At 38.5% G+C, this 20,402-nt stretch overlaps 1 protein-coding gene across 2 annotated transcripts; it reads right to left on the bottom strand.

Annotated features, from left to right (window-relative positions):
- LOC110433802 (protein TPR1) lies at positions 1,399–10,445 on the bottom strand. 2 transcript variants are annotated; one of them, XM_021456454.1, is made up of 25 exons: positions 10,121–10,445; positions 8,900–9,079; positions 8,672–8,785; positions 8,013–8,171; positions 7,743–7,917; positions 7,540–7,660; positions 6,800–6,900; positions 6,577–6,712; positions 6,342–6,451; positions 6,139–6,208; positions 5,954–6,027; positions 5,778–5,873; positions 5,605–5,697; positions 4,986–5,113; positions 4,652–4,895; positions 4,408–4,578; positions 4,215–4,310; positions 3,967–4,122; positions 3,782–3,892; positions 3,524–3,703; positions 3,321–3,449; positions 3,147–3,242; positions 2,820–3,002; positions 2,583–2,740; positions 1,399–1,939 (listed from the first exon to the last, which is right to left on the bottom strand). In XM_021456454.1, exons 1-25 carry the CDS (start codon positions 10,198–10,200, stop codon positions 1,723–1,725), a joined length of 3,378 nt encoding a protein of 1,125 aa, XP_021312129.1. In that variant the 5' UTR covers positions 10,201–10,445; the 3' UTR covers positions 1,399–1,722. The 2 variants fall into 2 exon arrangements, with proteins under 2 accessions (XP_021312129.1, XP_021312130.1); XM_021456455.1 differs by having other exon boundaries at positions 1,419–1,939; positions 6,800–6,852.

Genomic DNA, 20,402 nt, shown 5'->3' on the forward strand with positions numbered 1-20,402 from the left:
TTTCATATCAGTACGTGCATTTGTTCTTCGTATCAAAACCGGATCGAATATGGATGCATGAGCTCCGAGTGAAGGATGATTTCTATCAGACACGGATACGTTAACATGATCGAGATTTAGTATCACCAAGTAAATAACAATGTTGCAATTTGTTTAGGAGTAGAGAAGAGAGATAGAGAAGAGAAGAGGAGAAGAGATTGATCTTTCACCAAAAACGAAAGATTTACACTATCAAATTATTGATGCAGTTCTGATTAGAAACAAACTTTATACTTAATAAATGTAGATAGCCGATGATCTAGGTACTCCCTCCGTCCACGAAAGAATCAATTCCTAGGATCCGTGCCAGTCAAACTTTTTAAAGTTTGACTAACTTTATAGAAAAAAGTAACAACATATATAATATAAAATGCACATTATATGAAAATATATTCTATGATGAATCTAATAATACTAATTTGATACTATAAATCTTAGCATTTTTTCTAAAAATTTGGTCAAAGTTTAAAAAGTTTGACTTAGGACAACTCTAAAAATTGACTCTTTCGTGGACGGAGGGAGTAATAATTGTGAACTGAAATCTTATACGGTTTGTTGTCTAATTCATTCTAAATAAATGCAGTCCCTAATGAGAGTTGCTATGTGACAAATCTCGAAAGGTTTCCGATCATAATCATCAACGATTCAGAACAATCTTTGATATGTCACCAACTAACTCGAAGAGTTGCTATGTGACAAATCTCGAATATATGAAAAGTTTAGATTTGCATATATTCGAGTCCTCAAAGAAAATCTAGAGCTTGATATTTAACCATAGTATGAAAATTAAAGATATAATATATTTATCTAAATACCTTTTGAGCTTTGTAATAGGAGAAAAAAATATATCAAGATTGTATTTTAACTCGATGCGGTCTTAATATTCATTCTCATATTGTTGCCAACTGTAACTTATATTATGGTCATAGATTCAAAATTTTATAGAAAGGATAAACATAAATAGTTTTTCTCCAGTTGTAATGCACGGACAAATTTGCTAGTCTTTGAGGTCAGCTTGGTTCCCTTGCCTGGCTTGCTTGCTTCACCTCGCCGAGCAAGGTTAATCTTAGCTCACCCAAGCTAGCAAGTACAATCCTTGCTTTTACAGACAACGAGTCAGTGCAGTGGGCAAAGGATCCAAATGCATCAATTGTTCCAACTCCTTGCCCGGATAGGCAAGGCAGGGCCAGCAGGGAATCCTAGCACGCCAAGTATTTGACGTGGGAGAACCCCCGGTGCATCCGTGCATATATCACAGAAATTGCAGCTCCTTTACTCACTCGCAAAACGTTGCTGCATTTCTAGCATTCACCATAGCACTGCCTTTCCTTTCTCTTCTCGAAGAACACAAGTTATATATAAAACGGCAAAAATGGATCTTGAGCTAAAACTATGTATTGCTTTACATGCATGAAGAAATATATAGCTTACATCATTCGAGCTAAACCTGAGAAAACCTCAGGCGACACACTTTATGGACACTATTATCCCCCTATCGCAAACTTGAACAGGATAACTAGGGTAGTATCTGAAAGAGAACTCCATCTGAATGTTAACCACACCTGAGCTTAAACCTATTCTGTCCTTTTTCCAACAAATGACAATAATATCCTAATGGCATCCACATACAAATAAGTCAGTGTAACTAGAAAGTTTACAGAAAAAACGCTTAGGAAATACAGTCTATCTTTGGACTTGGTCCGCAGCAGGGTTACTAGTAGCCGACGAAGCTGGCATCTTGCCGTTGGGGATGCCATTGTCTGCCGGAGCGGGTGTTCCCCATTTCCCTTCGGACTCCGATGGCTCCAGCACTTTAACAGACCCATCTGACAGCCCAACCGCAAATTGGTTTGGCTCGTGGGGATGTGCAGCGACGACAAGAGGGTGAACAGGTGGATTGCTGGAATCATGAAACAGACATTTCTTAGGTTCCTGGTGCTATATATATCATATGTCACTATGGTATGTTGTATTATAAACGGGCACTCAAGCTAGCAGCATGTCTAAAAGTTCATTATCCAATATTTTCTGAATTTGCCATAATGCACCCACAATCCAAGGATAGATCAGCAGTCCCAGAGGCAGAATAGGACCCCAGCTGCCTGGAGCCCTCAATCAGCTCAATGGCACTACGGATACTTGTGAGTTGATCTATGTACGTCAACAATAACCCCGCAAGTTTACACAACAATTGCAGAACAGTAATGATAACCTATGAAGACTGCAACCACCAACAAAATCAATAATATACATGATGCTCAATTAGTGATCTAATTAACTCTTAGAACTGATTAGTCACTAAGCCAAACCAGATAGAAGCAAGAACCCGTAAAAAACTTGGCTAAAGGAACATTTAGCATCCCATCTCTCTTTTATTTTAAATCAAAAGGCTTGCACAAACTATAATGTAATGGTTGAAATTGAGAATTTGCATTGGCATCACACCTCAAATGCTAACAAGTGAACAGAAAATGCACTGGCCCATCCAAATCCTCATACGGTCTATAGCTAAATAATATGTATCCAATGTACAAGGAGGGTACCTGTTTATCACCGATGGTGCGATTCGACATCTTAATCTCAAGTTCTCCGCATCAAAAACACCTATGTTGCCATCAGTGAAGGCAGCAAAAACTAGCTGGCTGTTACATGAGTATGATGCATGCGATATGGAAGCTGACAATGTGTCCTGGGGTATCCACTGAAACAAGAGAAACATATTTAATAGGCAATCAGGCAATGAGAAATAGTACTTTTTGATCAAGTATATGATGTGCAACCTGATAGATCCTCTCCATTTTTGATGCATCATATATGGCTAGTTGAGTCTCATGTACTACTAGCAAGTGACTTTGGTCAGAACTAAACTGGACCCGTGTATCTCCTGAAGGAGTCTTTCCAGCTGGCATTTGTATCGAAACTGTTCTCTTTTTTTCCCAGGTGTCATTGGTCCACACACAAAGCTGAATAGATCAAAGTCAGTGACTGCTTCATTGGTGCAAGTAAATTCAGAGAGAAAAACAAGAGAGGTAGGGAACGAGATGAGGGTTGTTGAAAACATGGTTATCTTGGGACACACAAACAAGAAATTCATTATTAATAATAACCTGTGCATCGGCGCCTGAAGAAACAAGTACACCAAGGTTGGTGGAGAATGCCAAGCCAGTTATCCTCTTTTGATGTCCTTTGAGTCTAGTTTTTACCTGGCAACCCAAAGGTCAGAAGGCTGAATTAAATTATTCACAGTATAGTAAACTGCATCAGAGTTAGGCATTTATTACCTCATCTACCCTGACATTGTATATGTGGATGGTTGAATCTTCCATTCCTATTGCTATGATGTTATTGTCTTGAGGGTGAAATGCTAAAAATGTTGATGCTGGTGGAGGTGGCATGAATGTTGTCATCACCTGTATGAAGGATGCATGATTAAATCTTCTTGAAGTATGAAAATTTCATCAGAATAAAATAGTTAAGGCATTACCTTAAATGTCATCATGTTAAACAAAGAAACCTTCCCACCACAAGCAGACATCACATAGGAATCATTCTTTGAGAGTGCAATGCACGGGACTGCCTCCTCTGGATTGGTATCTGCTGTATCATTTGTCATGACAAGACCGCTATTTGGCTGCCAATGGTGTGGCACAACACTGGCTGTGGCCTGCTTAGGACAGGAAAAATTACAACATAACCTTGATTGTCCTAAAATACAAAAGACCAACAGAAAAGTAAAACATACTTTTCCACTCGGATTTTGTTCGTTTCGACTCCATTTCCATAGCCTTTGAATGGCGTTAGACCCTAGTGCTAGCAACCCAACACCAGAATTTGTGTACAGAAGTCGGACAACCTGTACACAAAAGATGTTAAACCCTCACATATTCCATGATGACAAGTGTGGAACATACATCAAGAAAATCCAACCTTTCTGGCCTGGTCAGGAGTTTCTGGCATTGTTGCTACACGGCATTGCTGCGGATTTAGAACCTCCATTAGTTCCCAAGGTTTTGCTTTATCAGGCTTTTCTTCCGAGATTCTTGGCTTTATATCTATGCTTCTTGATGCTGTATCCCCACCATTCTATTCAAATTTATCATCAAGTCAGATGTTATTTAAATTATTGATAATAGGTAAGCAAGGAACTTTTTGTCTGAAACTATGAATCACCATACCAGTATAGGAGATGGCTTTGCAGGAGAGTTCCTGTCCAAGTGATCTATTCGGCCTATGTTAGGAGAGATGCTAGCAACAACAGGAGCACCTGAGACCTGTAAGTTCAAAATTAGTGTCAGGGGTTAGGGTCAGTCTAAAAACGAGGCTATGAAGCACAAAATAAAAATAGCAGTCAAAACGTTCTGTAGTAACCTTCATAGAAGAAGCTTCATATTGCGGCCTAAATGCTTCGAAAGGAGGCCTGCTCCCTAATGCGCGTAGAGTTCTGAGTCCATCAGCATTTGCAAGTATCTTAAAACCATTGTCCACTGTAGTAACAGCAAGAAGATTGCCTTCTTTATTGAACCTCAAGCGAGGAAGAGTCTGGCATAATGTAAAATGGTTAGATTGACCCCTCCAGAAACAAGGACAAACATGAAAGAGAGCAGAGACTAACTGGGAGGCCTCCTTCAGCGTCTGTGCAGATCAGCATATTATTATTATCGACATCCCAAAATTTAATCTGGTTATCTTCACCAGCAGCCAAAATGTGATTCTGAGCTGTATCAAACTGCACTACACCAGCAACACCAGCTGACCTTTTACGGAATCCAGAATAAGTCCTCTTGATAGATCCTTCACTTTCATTCCACTCAACCAAATATGAGTCTCCCTCTTTGCTCGTTCCACATGAGAACAACCTTCACATGAAGGAAAAGCAAATTGTTTCATTAGTAACAATTAGAACTACTTTTGGTGGTAAAAATAAAAGCCAACCTATCTATTCTTACCTAGTCCCATCAGCACTATATAGCATAGTAGTACACCATTTGCCAGGAGCTTCATAGTCCACCCTAGATCCCACATTGTCATAAAGCCAGGCCTTAATTTTTCCGTCAAGGGAAGTTGAGAAGATGAACTGCATCAAACATAAGAAAGTCATGTATTAAACTTGATTTTGACCATGCTGCTGAGTACTGGAAATTGTAACATAATAACATAGAGCTGTCTGAATAAGATCCAAAGGATTTTAAATTTAGATAAGATCATTGTACTATTAATTAAATAGATTAGAATGGAATATCAATTAGAAATTAGATAAAATTGATGATAAACAGTGCAGTGCTACAGCAAAAATACAGAGGTACCGTAAATACTAGTAAAATCAACATTTGTTCACTTAAAAGTCATCCACATGCAGACCTCTCTCTTTTCCATTTGAATAGGCATATCAGTATATTGTAGGTTATAATCGTAGTAGAAACTCCATAGCCATAATCCCTAAATTTAAACTAGATCAAACAACAAAGTAAAGCTAGGTGTCTAGGTATAGAAAAGGCATCAACAGCAAAGATTGGTATTGCATCCAGAATGAAATGTTGATGTGTACATATTACTCAGACAACGCACCTGAATACTCTCTTTGTGATGCGGACATATAGAATACACAGGCGCCTCGTGCCCTTCAAATGTGAATAATTTCTGTCCATGCATATCCCATACCTAAAATGCGAAAATGAAGTTCAAGAAGACAAGCCATGAAAAAAAGTTTATGAATTTTCCATACAAGTCACATCTCATACCTTTATCAGTTTATCATCTCCACATGTGACCACACAAAGTTGCTTATTTGGTCGGGAGAATGCTATATCATTTACACCTCCAGAATGAGCCTCAATCTGACATGAAGAAAATTATATAGTAACACAGTTTATGTTGTATGACATTTTTAATTATCTATAAGAGTTTGTGGCAGTACCTCTAGGACATGCCGTGTCTCATTTGGTGGTTGATATGCATGTAGATGAATCAAATGTTTCGTGAATGCAACTCCTAAAACCACAAAAATGTAAGTTTAAATGAAAATCATTGCTGAACAGAGTATTACCTAGTTTCTTTTCTCAACCAAAGTATCAGCTGAATAGGTACAGTATTGATACTAACCAATCAACTCTCCATCAGGGCTCCAGGTAACTCGATTAATGGATATGGAAGGGTCTTTGGCAACAGCATTCTTTACACAGGAATGGCAAATAATCAGGCTCACAAGATGAAACACACACACACACACATGCTAACAGACAAGGTACAAGTAAATAGATATCAGAAGTAAATTACAGTTAAGACTTCAGCTTGTATTTGAATACCTGAAATTGTGGTGAGCATGCATTTATATCCCGAATTTTGAAGGGCTTTGATAGCAATGGTTCACGCAAACCGATCTCATAAAGTGTAAATTCACCATTAGAAGATCCCACTGTGTAGTAAAACACAGGGCAAGAAAATTAATAAATTGATGTATAGCCAAGTTTAGGATTCACACAGTGCATACCACATTTTATAAATAAAGTTAATCAAATAACACAGTTATATTGATCATACCTAGAAGCAGTGTATGGCGAGTTGGGTGAAAATCCATGCTAGTTACATTAGATCCATGTGAAAATGAACAAGCAACTGTCCTTGGAAGATCATCCACTGACCATGCAGGTTGAGGGATGGGAGCAGGATATGTGGCCTGCATAAGCATGATTGATTATTAAAATTCATACAAAATCCAAAAATGTCATATTTTCTAAGTGCAAAACTGTAAATGCAATATTACCTCATCAACGCCATGTCCACCAGGCCTCAAGCGCTTCATTAGTTGCTCTGATTCTGCACTTTGATAGTCTGTTATAGTTGGGCGTTTCAACATGGAGACAGCTGATGAAACAATGTAAATATAAATGACGTCATGTGAAGTTTTGAGACATGCATATAATTGACAACATAAATACATCCACATGACAACATACACAACAATTCTAAGCAAAACTGAATGGCCCTTTTTCTGAGCTAAACCTTTACAGGTTAACTGAAAGAGTATAACATTACTAATTAATTGCTGCAACAAATTATCATACTTATTACTATATGGTCTGGCATGAAAAACACAAAAACATAAGAAATCTGTACTTGAACTGTTGAGCAAACAACATTAAACCTACAAAAGAATAGTGTTATTTCACATGTAGAATGGGACTGAAGCCATCAATGCATATCAGTACATCATGTTTCATCACTGAATAATTTGTAAATTATAACAAATTATTAGAAGCGTCTAATATATATTTGGAACTGAAGTTTCACATATGTAATTGTTTCCGGAATGAACTGATACAAAGTAGAAAGGCATACTAAACTACAAATATATGTGTTCAATGTATTAATTGAATTGAACAGAAAATAGAAACTTGCCAAAATGTATTAATGCAGATCAAACTAACCACTGTGCGGAACAAATATGTTCAAAACAAGCAACCAGATGAACTTTAACAGAAATGTAGCCCCACACTTGCATACCTTGATTGGGTGGAACAGGTATTGATGATGCTGCTACAACAGCAGACTGAACAGTTGAAGAGGCAGTTGCATTTGCCATCCAACCAGCTAAAGATGGACCAGGTGGAGGAGGTTGGAATGGCTGCATAAATAAATGCATAATATAAAAACAAAAAAACATCATAAAAGCCATGCACGAGCAGAAAATTATCAAGCAAACATACAGTATGAGCTGTGAGTGGTGGATATGCGGCACCAGCCTTTGGAACAGCTGCCAGTGGTACAGATACCGGTGACGCACGAGCTCCATTGGGTGGAGTACATGTATGGTCAGTAAATAAAGTCTTGATATCTGGATTTGGACGAGGATTCTTACAAAGCTGATGCTGCCAATTCAAGCTGCACATTGGGGGGGGGGGGGGTCATGATCACACTAAAAATTGGAATGAAAACAGAATGTCTGGTAATGTAATGACATTAGATTACTTTCAAACCTTTGGTTAATTAGAGTTCGGAGCCGTGATGCCTTAAGAGTCGGGAAGACAAGTTTTTCCCTGAAAAGGGGGTTGGCTTCAATAAGTTTTTTTAGCTCAACCAGCATAATACTTCGAGCTGATTTAGTATCCCCATACTTAGACAACTGTTCATTTTCCCTGCAAGAAAGCAACATTCACTTGATAACTTGAGCTAAAAATTTAAAACAGAAGCAGCAGGTAATACTTGGAATAAAACATTGTAAGGTGGTAACAAAATTATATTGTTAAGCAGCTAACATTTTTCATAAAAGTATACAGGAAAACACAGCATAACATAAAAGCTATCAAATTAATATCTTAAACAAACCTCTATCATTTGCAAATAAGTATCTGGCAGCTAACAATTTATGCCGTTGCCAGCTTGCACGTCTACTCAGTCAACATATCTGTACCAGCTGCTTGCCATGGCTTCCTAATGGTTCATGATCTATTAGATGTCCTATTTTCATTACCAGTGAAGATACATTAATTGCAATGCACTAAACAGGGGAAGCATCTTGAATGATTATCTTAAAAAATCTAAGGAGTAATAAGACTGTAAGAAGCTCTAAAAAAATTTATTTTAATCGCTTCTCAACAATCTGATGCCATAAATTGAGATAGCAAAATGAACAAACCTAAAATTCTCAAGAGTGAGAAGCTGTGTTATCTCCTTATATAACTCCTCATTGAATGTTGAGAAGACTTTAAGATCCTTGACAAGAATATCTACAGCCTTTGCCCTATCATGCCTGTTTGGAACATAGAGAGAGAGAAAAGTCAGTACAGTTTTACAATTCCCCAAACAATGAATCAAAAACCCAGTTACTAATTTAAATGAGGCTTGAAATATGAAAGAACAGTACCTATCAAGTGCTTCCAAATACTTCTGCTTCCTGATCTCAAAGAAGATCTTCATTGAATACCTATTGTCATCTACCTTGGTGAAACCTGACAAGTATTTCTCCACCTCATCCCACTCCCCAGCATGGACCTTCTCCTCGAAGTACTTCATGTTGAAGAAGAAGCCTGACTCTTGCTCAAGCCTACAACACAATGTGACTTACTCTAGAGAATTACTACATATAGAATATCAACCCACATATGATTCCATTTCTTTGGGTGGGGGGTGGGGGGGAGGGGGGGAACGTGGGAGAACATCAGTTGTCAAATTTTCCCACCAATCAACAGAATGAGCACACTAAAGAGCCCACAACTCCAATTGTCAGAACTGAAAAACATCGAATAAACCTCTTAAGCAGCCAGGCACACTGCAAGATTTGAGCTTGGAAAACTTATCCTAAACGGCCAACCAAGTATTGTCAAGTCAAAGACAAAAAGTCACAAAGTCCAATTCTGACTAACCAACCCAGTGGTTTCCTCAATGCAAAAATTTGGAGAGAGGAACACATTGAACGTCCTACAAGTTCCAAAGTTTGGTGGATATGACGCAATCCAGCTAAAATCGTCTACTGCGTCGTTTCCTGATTACCCAAGGGACCAAAGCGCCAGTACACCAATCAAAGTATTAATTAATGAAATTAATCTATATATTAATTAATAAACTTAATCTATGAAATTCACTTGTTCCGACGAAATTAAATAACCGACACAGAAGACGCAGTTGACAAAAGAAAAACAAGCGATTGGGGGCAATAAACCTCGCATGCAAGCTCCACGTTACAAATGCGCCCCTCAATTTTTCCGAAATAAAACAAAAAGTTGAGACACCGAAAATCCATTTTGACCGGATTAAATAAAAAACAACGACCATTACTGAGAAAACCACGACGGATAAAATGTCTCTTGACCAAAATAACCCCAAACTTTATATGTTATTACACGGTTCGTACCAAATCCAACAAAGCCTGAGAATTTCTTTTTTTCTCCGCAGCAGCTCGTCCAAGCCCAGAACTAGAGGAGCAGAAACTGACTTTAAAAAAAAACCGCGTCTGGCCGAATTTCATGACAAAAAAGCGGAGGACAGCCTGCGCGACAAATCAAATCCCGAACCCGAAAGCGTACAAGAGCCAACCCACCAACCCGAGGTAACCAACGCAAAGACAGAGAGAGGGGAGAGTACGCACTTGTGCACGGTCTCCTTGAACTTCTCCTCGTCGAGGAACTGGAGGATGAGGAAGACGAGCTCGCGGCTGAGCGACGACATGGCGGCAGCGGCGGCGGCGGCAACCCGGCCGGTGCTCGATCCGCGCGCCCTGGAGCTTGGCTGGCGCCTCCGAGTCCCGAGGGCGCGGTGCTGGCGGCTTGGCCGCCCAGGCGGACGCGAATCCTAGGGTTCCGTCGTCGGCCCTCTCTCTCTCCCGCGAGCGAGCGAAGCGGAGGCGAGAGAGAATCGGAGATGTGGAAGAGGGTTGGGTTGGGGGGGGGGAGAGAGAGAAACTTTAGTCTCGCTTTCTTCGATGCGTTGCAGACCTCTCGCCCCTTTTCTCTCTCCCCACGCCACCCACCACTGGCTTATCTGTGAGAAGGCAGTGGCCTTATTGATAAGCGGATCGGCTTATCGATAGGTGGAGCCGCTTATGTGATAGGTCGGGAGCGGCGGAATCGAAGGGGCCGGGATTAAATCGGATGGATATTCGTGAGCTGGCGTCCGGTCGTGAGGGCGACGTGCGCGCGAGACGGTAGAGATCGCGCGAGGGGCGGGGCGGGGCGGGGCGGTTCGGCTCGGCTCGATCTCGATCGCGGGGGGTTATTGCCGCGCGAGACGAGACGAGACGAGACTGGCGGCTTCCATTTCCTACGGGTGCGCCGTGCGTGGTTGGTTTCCGACTGGGGAAGGCAGTTCGCATCCGTCGCGCGGTTTCTCGGATCAGCGGCGCTCCAGCGGGCCTTGTCTACTTTCTCGAAAAAAAATCAAAAACTTTTTAAAATTTTTTGTTATATTGCAATCTTTAAAATCTAGTTAATCTATAATTGAACAATATTTATCAAATACTCCTACAAACGAAAGTGCTATAGTATCTTGAAATTTTTTCAGGTAGCAAGTAAACAAAGCCTTAGGCCTGAAATTTTTTTCGTTTTCGCTACTGTAGCATTTTCGTTTATTTGTGGCAAATATTGTCCAATTATGGAATAACTAGGATCAAAAGATTCGTCTCGCGATTTACAGATAAACTGTGCAATTAGTTTTTATTTTCGTTTATATTTAATGTTTCATACATGTGTCGAAAGATTCGAGTGACGGAGAATCTTGAAAACTTTTTGGATTTCGGGGTGAACTAAACAAGGCCTTAGCTGCAAATTTTTCAAAATTTCCTATGCGTACTTTATGCATTAAATATAGATAAAAAATAACTAATTATATATATAATTTACAAGATAAATCTTTAAAACTTAATTAATCTATACTTAAACAATAATTACGAAATATAAATAAGGCCTTGTTTAGTTCCAAAAAGTGAAAAGTTTTCGGTACTGTAGCACTTTCGTTTGTTTGTGACAAATATTATCCAATCATGGACTAACTATGATCAAAAGATTCGTTTCGTGATTTACAGCTAAACTGTGTAATTAGTTTTTATTTTCGTCTATATTTAATGTTTCATGCATGTGCCATAAGATTCGATGTGACGGAGAATCTTGAAAACTTTTTGGTTTCTAGGGTGAACTAAACAAGGCCTACCATAACTACGGCACCGACTGCAGGGGCCAGGGTCACGTGTCCTGTGATTAATGGGCAATCCTCTGCCAGCCGCCTCGTATTTACGAGGCTTTTTGAGGTCGAGGTTTTTGCCGAGGCCTTGTTGAGTTTTTTTAAAAAAAATTGATACAGTATTATTTTTATTTGTATTTTAAAAAAAATTTAATTATAGATTAACTAAGCTCAAAAAATTTGTCTCGTAAATTATATAGGTAAACTGTATAATTAATTATTTTTTATCTATATTTAATGTTTCATGCATGTGCCCCAAGATTCAATGTGACGGAGAATCTAAAATTTTTTGTAAGTCAACGGATCTAGTGCAAACTTATCTCTTATGCAAACTGTGCAAACTCTAATCTGGACAGCAGGATGTTGATCCAAGGGGGCGCATGAGAGGTGGAAGGAGAAATTTGTAAAAGTGTGATTAAGAGCGGGCAGTTAAGTGCAAAATTATCCAATCTCTCTGCACCCCTTGGATCAACATCCTGTTGTCCAGATTAGAGTTTGCACAGTTTGCAAGAGATGAGTTTGTACTAGATCTGTTGCCTTTTTGTAAACATTTTTACAACTAAACAAGGCCGGAACTAGGATTTTCAAAAAAATTCAAGATTTTCTATCACATTGAATCTTTTTGCGTATGCATGAAGCATTAAATATACATAAAGGAAATAACTAGTTGCATAGTTTATCTGTAATTTGTGAGACGAATCTTTTGAACCTAGTTAGTCTATGATTGGACAATAATTACCAAATACAAAAGAAAGTGCTATAGCATCCTACTCCTAAGGCCATGGCCTTGTTTAGTTCACCCGAAATTCAAAAGCTTTTCAAGATTCTCCGTCATATCAAATCTTGTGGCACATGTCTGAAGCACTAAAACAAAAACTAATTACACAATTTATCTGTAATTTACGAGATGAATCTTTTGAACCTAATTAGTTTATGATTGGACAATATTTGCCACAAATAAACGAAAATGCTACAGTACCAAAAATCCGAAATCTTTTCGGAACTAAACAAGGCCCATGTTTAGTTTCAAAAAAAATTGGTAAAATAGACACGGTAGCATTTTCGTTTGTATTTAATAAATATTATCTAATCACGGATTAATTAGGATTAAAAAGATTTATCTCGTAAATTACATGCAAAGTGTGCTATTAGTTATTTTTTATTTATATTTAATGTTTTATATATATATCGTAAGATTTTATGCGACGAAAAATCTGAAAAGTTTTACCATTTTTTTGAACTAAACAAGGCCAGATTTTGTTAGAGTAGTATACGGTAGGAATGTTTGGGCAGACACGTAAAGTAATTTTGATCTCGAAGATTAGATTATTATAACCATGCACTGCAAGTAAGAGGTAAGCAGATGCTTCCTCGGCAAGTTGCAAGCCCGTGCGCGAAAAGGCAACGCCCACATCTTTTCCCTGTGCTGGCTGCTGAGCGATGCCATATAAAAGCGTGGTCGGCATGTGGAGCCTGAGGAAAAGTCGCCAATCAAGAAAGGAAGGGTAAGGTAAGGGCTTGTTTAGATCAATTTCTTTTTAGTTTAAACACCGTAGTATTTTTGTTATATTTAATAATTATTATTCAACTATGAACTAATAAAATTTAAAAAATTAGTTTTATAAATTATAAATAAATTATATAATTAATTATTTTAATTTTTAATTAATATTTTATATATTTATCGTAAAATTTGATATGACGAGAAATTAAAAAGGTTTTTGCTCCTTGGTGCAACTACCCCGGAAGCCAACCCAAACCCATCCGATATCTCCTCATCGCCCCTCTCGTGTCGCGTCGCTGAAAATCTCGCGCAACGCGAACGGCAAGGGGCGAAGCGCGCGGGCGAGCCACGAACCACGCGAGCCTAGCACGGGGAGGAGGGAAACCCGCGCGGCATCGCGTTCGCGTCTCGCCGTCCGCGGCAGGCAGGCACGGACACGAGAAGTACTAGACGCGGACCAGGAACAGCGAGCGAGAGGGTGGCGAGGCCCACAGCGACGGGTCTGTGGCGCCACCCCGGGGCCAGCCGGTGTCGGTCTCTTGGACGGGTGGTGCGCGCTGGATCTCTCTAGAAACCACGGGGCCCCGGGATATCTCGCGGGACGCAACCGACGCGTTTGGACGCGAGGCCGACGTCTCGTCGTGCTCTCTCTCGACGCGCGGCTCAGAGAGGAGACTGAGAGAGTCTGGGTCCGTTACGTGTTGGTGCTCGCGGAAAAACCCACATTTGTTGAAATAAAAAAAAAATTGTCGTTTCGGGTGGTGAAGTGGATGGGAGATGGAGTGATCGACACGACAGGACCGGAGCAGCAGCGCTCCTGGCCAGTAGCGGTAGGGGTCTGGCCTGGCTGGAGTTGAACGGGCGGAGACGACCAGGCCCGGCCGGGGCCTGGCTTGGCCACCATAGAAAGGTCTGGGCCTGAAAAATTTTTAGATTTCGTTACTGTAATGTTTTCGTTTGTCTGTGACAAATATTGTCTAACTAGGGTTAAAAGATTCGTCTCGCGATTTACAGACAAACTGTGTAACTAGTTTTGTTTTCGTCTATATTTAGTGCTTTGTGTATGTGCTACAAGATTCGATGTGATGGGAAATCTTGAAAACATTTTGGATTTTAGTGGGAACTAAATAAGGCTCTGGTTTAGGCCTTATTTAGTTTATCCCAAAAATAAAAAAAGTCAAGATTTCTCGTCACATCAAATCTTACGACACATGCATGAAATATTAACTATAGATAAAAACAAAAACAAATTGCAAAGTTTAACTGTAAATCGTGAGACGAATCTTTTAAGCCTAGTTACTGACAATGTTTGCCAAATAAATACAAAAATGCTACGTTGTAGAAATCCAAATTTTTTTTAATCTAAATAAGGCTTCATGTCTAAAAAGTCTTTAGATTTTAATACTGTAGTAATTTTGTTTGTATTTAATAATTACTAATATTATTTAACTGTAGATTAATTTTGTTTAAAGATTTATATTGTAAGTTATAAGTATAATTAATTACTCCTATTTTTTATTTATATTAGATGTTTAATAAATGTGACGTAAGATATAATATGACGAGAAATCTTTAAATTTTTTGATTTTAGAATGAGCTGGTGGTGAGAGAGAGAGAAAAAAGGCACGGATGGAGTAGGGGCACGGGCACGCAGGCAACCGAGTCACGCGCAGATTCCTTTTGGGCGTCCGACAAGAGCTGCAGCTGCCGCGGGGAGGGTGCAGTCACCTGCGGTGAGCTTTGAGCGGGGCACCCACTCGCCGATCGGAGAGCCCTTGGATTTTTGCGCCAGCGGTGACGTGTCTCGTCGCCGTTTCTCATCATCCTCGCCAGCGGTGTGGACCGGGCTCAAGCCTTGTTTAGTTTCCAAAAGAATTTGCAAAATTTTTCAGATTCCGCATCACATTGAATCTTTAGACGTATACATAAAGTATTAAATATAGACAAAAAAGAACTAATTGTACAGTTTGGTCAGAATTGACGAGACGAATCTTTTGAGCCTAGTTAGTTCATGATTGGACAATATTTGTTAAATACAAATAAAAATGCTACGGTGTCGATTTTGCAAAAAAAATTTGGAGCTAAACAAGGCCTTAGTTCCGAAAAAATTTTGGATTTCGGCACGGTAGTATTTTCGTTTTTATTTTATAAATATTATCCAATCATAGATTAATTATGCTCAAAAAATTTATCTCATAATTTACAGATAAACTGTGCAATTAGTTTTTATTGTTGTTTATATCTAATGCTTCAGGAGCTACAAAATTTGATGCGCGGTGCCGTTCCAGCGGGCCCTAGGTTTTGTTTATTAGTTTCATTTTTTTACAAAATAATATTTTTATTTGTATTTGACAAATATTGTCTAATTATATACTAATCCGCAAATTATAAATAAATTGTATAATTTATTATTATATTTATATATATTTAATGATTAATGTATACGCAGTAAGGCCTTGTTTAGATTAAATTTTTTTTATTTTGACACTGTAGCACTTTCGTTTTTATTTAACAAAGGCCCGTGTACTCGGTGCGTTCGCTGCAACCAGTAGTACGGAGTAGTACTCTCCACTGGGCAGCGGCTGTTTGTACTAGTAGTACAATAATAATAACACAGTACAGTAATTATTAGGGTCTTGTTTAGTTCCTAGCAATTTTTATAAAACTTTTTATATCCTGTCATATTGAACTACTGTAGCATTTTTATTTTTATTTGACAAATATTGTCTAATCATGAACTAAATAGGCTCAAAAGATTCATCTCGCGATTTATAGGAACTGTGTAATTAGTTTTTGTTTTTGTCTATATTTAATACTCTAAGTATGTATATGCTGCCAGATTTGATGTGACGGAAAATCTTAATTTTTTGGAGTAAATTAAACAAGGCCTAGTTGCTTCGTGAGCCTCGCAAATAGCACGACAACATCACTTGCAACCTGGTCGATGAACATTAAGCTCGAGAGAACCACGACGACTTTGCTCTTGTTGCCTGCGCACTATGCAGCCCATAGAGCTAAGCGTTCTGGCGTCCTTGATGTGCGTTGCCGCATATCAGGTACGCCAGCATCGAGATGACAGGTAGAAAAGGATGAAATGATCATTTTAAGTTTAACAATAAAATTAAGCTTTAGGCGATAGTTTGAGAAATAAAATAACTATTCTACAAATGCTACAAATTATATGTAGTTTCTATATTTATTAATTTTTATAGACACTATATATAGAAACTATATAGTCCTAATAGATAGTTTCTATAGAAAATCCAATCATATACATTCTCTCTCTAATATCTAACATATCTTCATCTCTTGGTTTCGTGTAGACATAGTTTCTAACTTAGACCGGTTTTTATGATTCTTGCTCTCTCTCCTTAATAACTACCTTGTCACATCAGCAAAACGCTTAGGTGACAATATAATTAATGTCTGTAGGAACTATAGTAATTTCTGCATTGAAAGTACCCTAACCTAACAGGTCCTATAAAAAACACTTGGTTAAAATTCTCACTTAAAATCAAGTGCGCACCTAACGAACGTTAGGCATGCCATGATCTATTCATCCTCAAACCGGTTGCTTGCTCTCCTTCTCAAAGAGTACTAGTGTATTTCCCTTATAAATTAAAGTAGTCTTGTCGTCCTAAGACTAATACTCATACTCATTGTCAAATTTATATATGATAACCATATCTACAATAATTTAATTTATTATTCGTACCTCTTCTCCCTCCTAATTGCACACGTGTTTGACTGGTTTTGCACCATCAATCCATGCATCGTTATGGGTTTTGTTCTTTGTGTGGTTGCTGTCATGCCCATGATTCCATGAATTATTCACATTCCTCTCCTGGCAGATAGCTGCAGATGCATGATGGCATTGCCGAAATAGTCCACTATCGATCTCTCTTGTGACATTACCAATGCAGGCTAACAAAGTTACAAGCAAGCAAGGAAGACACTAGACTCCTAGCCTCCCAGTGCAGGCACAACCTACTGAGGATATCACGGGCTAACGAAGCCGTTACCTTCATATATAAAAAGGCTACATACACGTAAGCGAAAGAAGATATGGGACTCCCAACCTCCTAGCACAGGCACACAAATTCATATATAAAAAGGCTAAGTACATATTAGGGCATTCACAATGCATACTCTATCATAGAGTCTAAAGTTATTTATTACCTCGAACAATGTGGACTTAGAGTCTAAATAAGACTTAGAGTCTTATTTTTTCTATCCCTTTCTTCAACAAATATGCTGCCACATCAGCAAAATATCATAAATAATATGTAATTAATTGTCTTGGACTCTATAATAGACCCTTACATTGTGAGTGCCCTAAGCAAAGAAGACATGGGACCCTCAACCTCCCAACATACAACACACACAGGTACAACTTTTAATCATAGTTCCAATGTTTTTAAGGCCTTGTTTAGTTTCGATTTTTTTTAGTTTTCGGTACTGTAGTACTTTTATTTTTATTTGGTAATTATTATCCAATCATGGGCTAACTAGGTTTAAAAGATTCATCTCGTAATTTATAGGCAAACTGTGCAATTTGTTTTTGTTTTTATTTATATTTAATGCTTTATGGATGTGCCGCAAGATTTGATGTAACAGAGAATCTTGAAAAGTTTTTAGTTTTAGAGTTGAATTGTTTAGTTCTAATTTTTTTGTAAAATGGTTATTATAGCATTTTTGTTTGTATTTGACAAATATTATCTAATTATGAACTAACTAGGTTCAAAAGATTCGTCTCGCAAATTATAGGCGAACTGTGTAATTAATTATTATTTTTATCTATATTTAATGTTCATACATGCGCCGCAAGTTTTGATATAATGAAAAATCTAATTTTCTTTATAATTTTTTTTGAACTAAACAAGACCTAAACAAGGCCTTGCAAAATATTTTGCAAAATGTGAATAGTATCAATTTTGTTTGTATTTGACAAATATTGTCCAATCATGGACTAACTAGGCTCAAAAGATTTGTCTCATCAATTCCGACCAAATTTTGAAATTAGTTTTTATTTTTGTCTATATTTAATATTTCATGTATACGTCTAAAGATTCGATGTGACGGGGAATCTGAAAAATTTTGCAATTTTTTTTGGAACTAAGGCCTTGTTTAGATACACCCAAAAACCCAAAACTTTACAAGATTCCCCATCACATCGAATCTTGCGGCACATGCATGAAATATTAAATATAGATAAAAAGAATAACTAATTGCACAGTTTACTTATAAATCACAAGACGAATCTTTTAAACCTAGTTACTTTATAATTGAATAATGTTTGTCAAATAAAAACAAAAATACTACAGTGTTAAAATCCAAAATTTTTTTTTGCATCTAAACAAGTCCTAAACAAGGCCTTAGATGATATCCATGTAGCCTAGCGTGGTCGTAGGATGACGTGTGTAAGGACATCTTTCATTCGCTCTAACGCACATGTAGCCTAGCATGGTCCCAAGATGAGACACACATGTAGCCTAGCCTCGCTGTCTCTGCAAACCACTCTGCGAGGCCACCGTACCGCTGGGTGCAACGTAAAAGTTACAAGAAAACATGAAGGTTCAAACCATTAGCCATAGTGTTTTAGTGTCACGTTAGGGCTGCTCTCACTCTAAATCTGAATACATGCACCTGCAAGAAAAAAGAAAACAAAGCAGTACTTTTACCTTTTTTTTTTAAAAAAAGCCATTATTACGCATAATAAGGCCTTGTTTAGATGCGAAAAGATTTTGAATTTCGCCACTGTAGCACTTTCGTTTGTTTGTGACAAATATTGTCCAATTATGGACTAACTAGGATGAAAATATTCGTCTCGTGATTTATAGATAAACTGTACAATTAGTTTTTATTTTTGTCTATATTTAATGATTTATGCATATGTCGAAAGAATTGATGTGACAGAAAATCTTGAAAACTTTTTGGTTTTCGGGGGCTAACAGCGGGTTACATCGCGGGGAAAGTGGGAATAAAGATAGGTTTGCTTTCGCCAAATGCGTCCACCGAGAGTCGAGTGGAGGGAATCCCGTGTCCCGAGCTGAGCCGGCGGCCAGCGATCGGCGATCCCGCGTGGCCCGTCCTCCACTGCGCCACGAGCCGGCGGCACTTCGGCTGGCGGATCGGAGTCGCGCGGTGGTGTGGTGCTCGTCGGCAGTCGGCAGTCGGCAGATTGGACGGCCAGCCCTGCCCGTGTGGTCTCATGATGAGTCGCCGCACACGGGCAGGGCTTACGTGGCTCGGACCGGCAGCTCTGGATCACCCTCCCCACTTCCCCAGTCCGTACCGCAATGATTTCTCACGGACGGTTGCCGTGTGTTAAGCAACCTCGTACTGATCAGAGCCACGGGCCACCACGCCAGAGCTTAACGCTTTTTCACACTCCTTGTCTAGTCCTTGTTATTTCCCAAAAATTTTCAAAATTCTCCATCACATCGAATCTTACGGCACATGCATGGTGCATTAAATATATATGAAAACAAAAACTAACTGCACAGTTCATCTGTAAATCGCGAGACGAATCTTTTAAACCTAGTTACTCAATGACTGGACAATATTTGTCAAATAAAAACGAAAATGCTACAGTGTCGAAATCCAAAAATTTTACTAACTGAACAAGACCTTAGTTCTAAAAAATTTCAACTCACATCGAATCTTACTGTATATGCATAAAGTATTAAATATTAACAAAAATAAAAGCTAATTATATAATTTACCTGTAGTTTGTGAGACAAATATTTTGAGTTTAGTTAGTCTATGATTGGACAATAATTACCAAATATAAATGAAAGTGCAACAGTACTTAAAATCTAAAATTTTTGCCAACTGAACCTTCTCAAAATTCAAAAAAAAAATCAAGATTCTCCATCACATCAATCTTCCATGGAGCACTAAATATAGATAAAAAATAACTAATTACACAATTTGATTGTAAATCGTGAGACAAATCTTTTGAACCTAGTTAGTCTTTTTTAGAAACAACCAAGTTACTCTATGATTAGACACTAATTACTAAATACAAACGAAAGTGTTACATTAGTGAAATCCAAAAAAAATGATCTAAACAAGGCCTACTAATTTCTGCATATGGAACCAACTTGACTTTTGAGCGACGATGATTCGTTGATGAGCAAATGCATGGCGGAAACATTACAACGCCACGAGGTACGTACGTACCTGGGGT

Source organism: Sorghum bicolor, chromosome 3 (genome assembly GCF_000003195.3).
Source record: "Sorghum bicolor cultivar BTx623 chromosome 3, Sorghum_bicolor_NCBIv3, whole genome shotgun sequence".
In the NCBI taxonomy this organism is placed as follows: domain Eukaryota; kingdom Viridiplantae; phylum Streptophyta; class Magnoliopsida; order Poales; family Poaceae; genus Sorghum; species Sorghum bicolor.